The sequence below is a fragment of the Coenobita brevimanus genome, unplaced genomic scaffold, assembly GCF_032717465.1.
Source record: "Coenobita brevimanus isolate Jiangsu-jjx unplaced genomic scaffold, ASM3271746v2 jjx.HiC_scaffold_3604, whole genome shotgun sequence".
Classification (NCBI taxonomy): Eukaryota; Metazoa; Arthropoda; class Malacostraca; order Decapoda; family Coenobitidae; genus Coenobita; species Coenobita brevimanus.
This window is the reverse complement of record NW_027644646.1, coordinates 78,823-82,676: the sequence shown is the minus strand read 5'-3', so window position 1 is coordinate 82,676 and position 3,854 is coordinate 78,823. Positions and strand designations below refer to the sequence as shown.

General features: G+C 57.1%; 1 protein-coding gene across 1 annotated transcript; it reads right to left on the bottom strand.

Annotated features, from left to right (window-relative positions):
• Positions 1-1,083: 1,083 nt before the first annotated feature.
• On the bottom strand, positions 1,084-2,859 carry LOC145390209 (uncharacterized). The gene has a single exon (XM_080265215.1). It carries the CDS (start codon positions 2,857-2,859, stop codon positions 1,084-1,086), a length of 1,776 nt encoding a protein of 591 aa, XP_080121341.1.
• Between the last annotated feature and the right edge of the window lie 995 nt (positions 2,860-3,854).

The following is a 3,854-nucleotide window of genomic DNA, read 5'->3' as shown; positions in this document are numbered from 1 at the left end:
GGCGAGGGAGAGACGGTGGAGTTTCGTGTTGTACAGGCTTCCATGGGTCCCGAGGCTAAGGACGTCACTGGGCCGGGTGGTGTTGCTGTGCAGGGCTCTGCCCGTGCACGGCGGCGTCCCCTGCCCAGAGACGCCAGCCAAGGGATCTTGGAAGTTCTGGCAACACAAACACACTCGTTGCGATGTGTATCGCGACGGCTGAAGCTTTCAGTGGGGGTAGCAAGACGGTTCTGGCTGTTCTCCTTCCTCAAATCTTTGAGGAGAACGGCCTTCCACGCCTTGCCATTCCCCGAAGCTTCACCCGCGATCCTCGTCTCCCCCCTCGTCAGGAGCGTCAGGCCCGGCGACAGCAGCCACCACCATCTCGCACGACACCGGGAAAACGGCTGTGTTTGGATGCCCCTCTCAACCGGACGACTGGCGCCACCACCATCGAAACTACGATCACCGACCCGGAACCGTCACAGGCCACGGACATCGAGCATGGGGAGACTGTTGTGGAGGTTCACCTCCCTTCGTCAGGAGCTGAGGGGGAGCGTGTCCCGTCTCCCGTCCCTTCAGTACATCTGGACGTAGTAGAGCCCTCCTCCTTGCCTTCTCCATCTGCTCCTGACGAAGTGGAGGAGCCTCTTCCACCTTCACCACCGCCTGCCGCCATCGCTCGCTCTTCTTCTCCTCCTCCACCTAAGGAGAAGAAGAAGAAACCAAAGAAGAAAGGGGGAAAAACAAAGAGCGACCCTTCCACCGTTGCTCGCCGGATCGAGGCCCTCCTTCCACCACTCTCAGGCACTTGTGATCTCGATGCCCGCACGGATGCGGACCTAGAAGAGCTACTCTTCTGCCTCACGGATCCGATCAACGACGACGATACACTGCCTCTCGTCTACCAGACTCTGTATCAGAAGATCCGTGAGGCATACATCTCCAACTCCCACTCTCCATCTGAGGAAGCCACCATCCGTGAGGGCATCGGGTTCGACCCACCACGTGCGTTGTTGTTGTTGGGATATTCGTCCCAGGACGTACTGGGACACGGGCAAACATGTGAGCCCGTCACAGTTGCGCTATGCACACGCATCTACATTATCGTGGCGGAGGGTAGCGACTTACTACCCGAAGTAATAGAGAAATAGGAGCACGGGCAACTATGCCAGCGGCATCCCTCACCTCATCTTCTGATGGGACGTATGCCCCACGAGGGAGAGACCTGAGAGCAGAAGTCACAGGGCAATTCAATAGATAGTGCAGTAGAGGCTCCTCCGACCTCTCTAAGCAGTGTTCACAAGGGTCTGGGGCCACTCCCTTTATCTGTTTATAGCATAAGTATCCCAAACGTAAACGCCGCAGCCTCACTAGCAGACGATTTGGTAAGCCCATAGGGGGCTGCACAGGCGAATAAGAAGTGGCACTGGCATACCAAGTGGCAGAGCGTGAGCCTTCAGCCACACATAGCCTATGTTCTTCCACTGATTGATGTCCAATAGTCACAGCGAAAGATCTAATGATTTGAGCCTGGCTTTTGCAGAGTGGGAAAGTGACAACAGGAAGAGTACAGGCAGAGCGCGCAGCCTCATCTGCCATCTCATTCCCCAAGATGCCAACATGACCTGGAAGCCAGTGAAGAATGATCGTGGCTCCCCCACGGACGAGGAGAGAAGCTACGGTGTATATGGAGGATAACAAAAAGATGTTGTCTTTGAGGGAGAAGGAGCGAAGGCGCATAATAGATGAGAGCGAGTCTGTATGAATAACCACACGGCAATATCGGCGGTTGTTTGCATGCCGTAAAGCTCCCAGAATAGCAGCGAGCTCTGCCTGGAAGGGAGACGCCCCCTGGGACACCCGCCAAGACTCCACCATGTCGCCAAAAACAAAGGCCGCTCCAGCAGTGCCATCAGCTGCCACTGAGCCATCAGTATAATAAACTGCTGACCCCGCAGACCCCAGAGCAGCTACCCGGCGGAGACTATCCTGACGGAGGAGTGCTGGGATGGTATTTCGAGGCCTTCCACCTGCTGGGTAAACACACCGGAAAAGGGGAGGCTCCCAAGGTGGTGGTTCCTCGAACCCATTGAAGGGCGAGTCAGGGACCTGGCATATATCGTCAGCAGCACCAATACTATGTAGCATAGCAACCGTGGCACGGGCCCAGTCCCGCCCGGGGGCCGGGTCAGGAGGGCGTGACAGAAGCCGCTTCAGAAGATAAGAGACTGGGAGATGTGGCCTGCGGTGCACAAGTTGCAGAGAGGTTGCTACAGCCCGGAGCATAATTCGGCTTTTCAACGATGGGAAACCGCCCTCCACTCGCAGATTCACCAGTCTGGTCCAAGGAGGTGCATGCAGAATGATGCGCAGAGCCTCATTCTGCACGACCTCCAGAGACTGAGAAACACTTGGGGCAAGACCCGTCAGGCAGATGGCACTATAGTCCACCAAAGACCTTATAGCGTGGATGTAGAACGTGCGCAGCACATAAAAAGAGGCCCCCAAACTCTTCTTTGAGAGGGAGCGAAGAGCAGACAGACGTGTCTTCGCCCGCTCGCGCAAGTACCTGACGTGGCTCTCGAAAGTGAGGTTGCTGTCCAGTCGCACTCCAAGATACGTGTGCACTGCCACTAGAGACAGCTGGTGGCCACCAAGCAGAAGAGGAAAGCAGGGAGGCCTAAGGCCAAAGGGCATGCATTTGGTTTTACCGAAGTTTATTTTTAGGCCCAGCTCCGCACATTTACGATATAGCCGTGGAAGTGCAATGTTTGCCTGTGTGTAACAATCCCTCCTGGCTATGACGAGGGCCAGATCATCGGCATAGCACAGGAGGGTAACGCCGCGCCCATAGTCCTCAGTAAGGAGCCCCTCCATGAGGATATTGAAAAGGAGAGGGCTCAAGACACTCCCCTGGGGGGTGCCGTTTAGGTGGGTGTGAAAGGAGGAGAGCTGCCCCTGGAAGCGGACCCCCGCAGCACGTTCATTAAAAAAGTCCGCAAGCCATGACAAGAGCTTGCCACCCACTCCCTTGTCTGCAAGAGCCTGGAGTATGACTTTGGGGCTCGCCAACTCAAAAGCTTTCTCAAGGTCAAGGAAGACCGCCATCCCCACTCCACCCCGAAGTTCACCGAGGAGAGATGCAAGGCAGTGAGAGGCACTTCTACCTGGATGATAGGCAAATATCCTCTGGTGAAGCGGACCTAACCTCCATGCCAGACGCGCCCGCACAACCCTCTCAGCCGTCTTGGCAATACAGCTGAGCAGCGAGATGGGGCGCATGGCACCAGGATTGTTAGGCTTCGGGATGGGGTGGATGACAGCAGTCTTCCACGACCTCGGCAGACGCCCCGCAGACCACGAGAGGTTGAGCAGAGCAAGAAGCCGTTCTGTACCACAATCTCCCGCATGCGACAGGATGGAATAAGTCAGCCCATCAAGGCCTGGAGCAGTGTCCGATCTACGCTGCAAAGCTGCCAGCAGCTCCCCACTAGTGATGGGGCAATCAGCTGGATCAGGACGGTCACAGGCCGCCTGAATAGCCTCAACACGAGAGGCGGACAGCTGCTCCTGAATGGCCAAGATGGACCGCGGGAGATTGCAGGAGGCAGAGCGGTCTGCAAAGTGCTGAGCCAGGCGGCTGGCCTCTGCGACAGGATCAGGGTGAGAAGGTGGACGGGAGGGACGTGGACCGGAGATGGACCTGATTCTCCTCCACATCTCACGGAGTGTGGAGTGAGAATCAAGGGTACGACACCACCTAATCCACGCCTCCTCCCTAAGGCGGCGCTTCTCCGCGAGGACATGGCGAGACACGGCAGACAGGCACCGGCGGCACGGCGAAGTGCGGCGCCGCCGGCACTGTCTGCGAG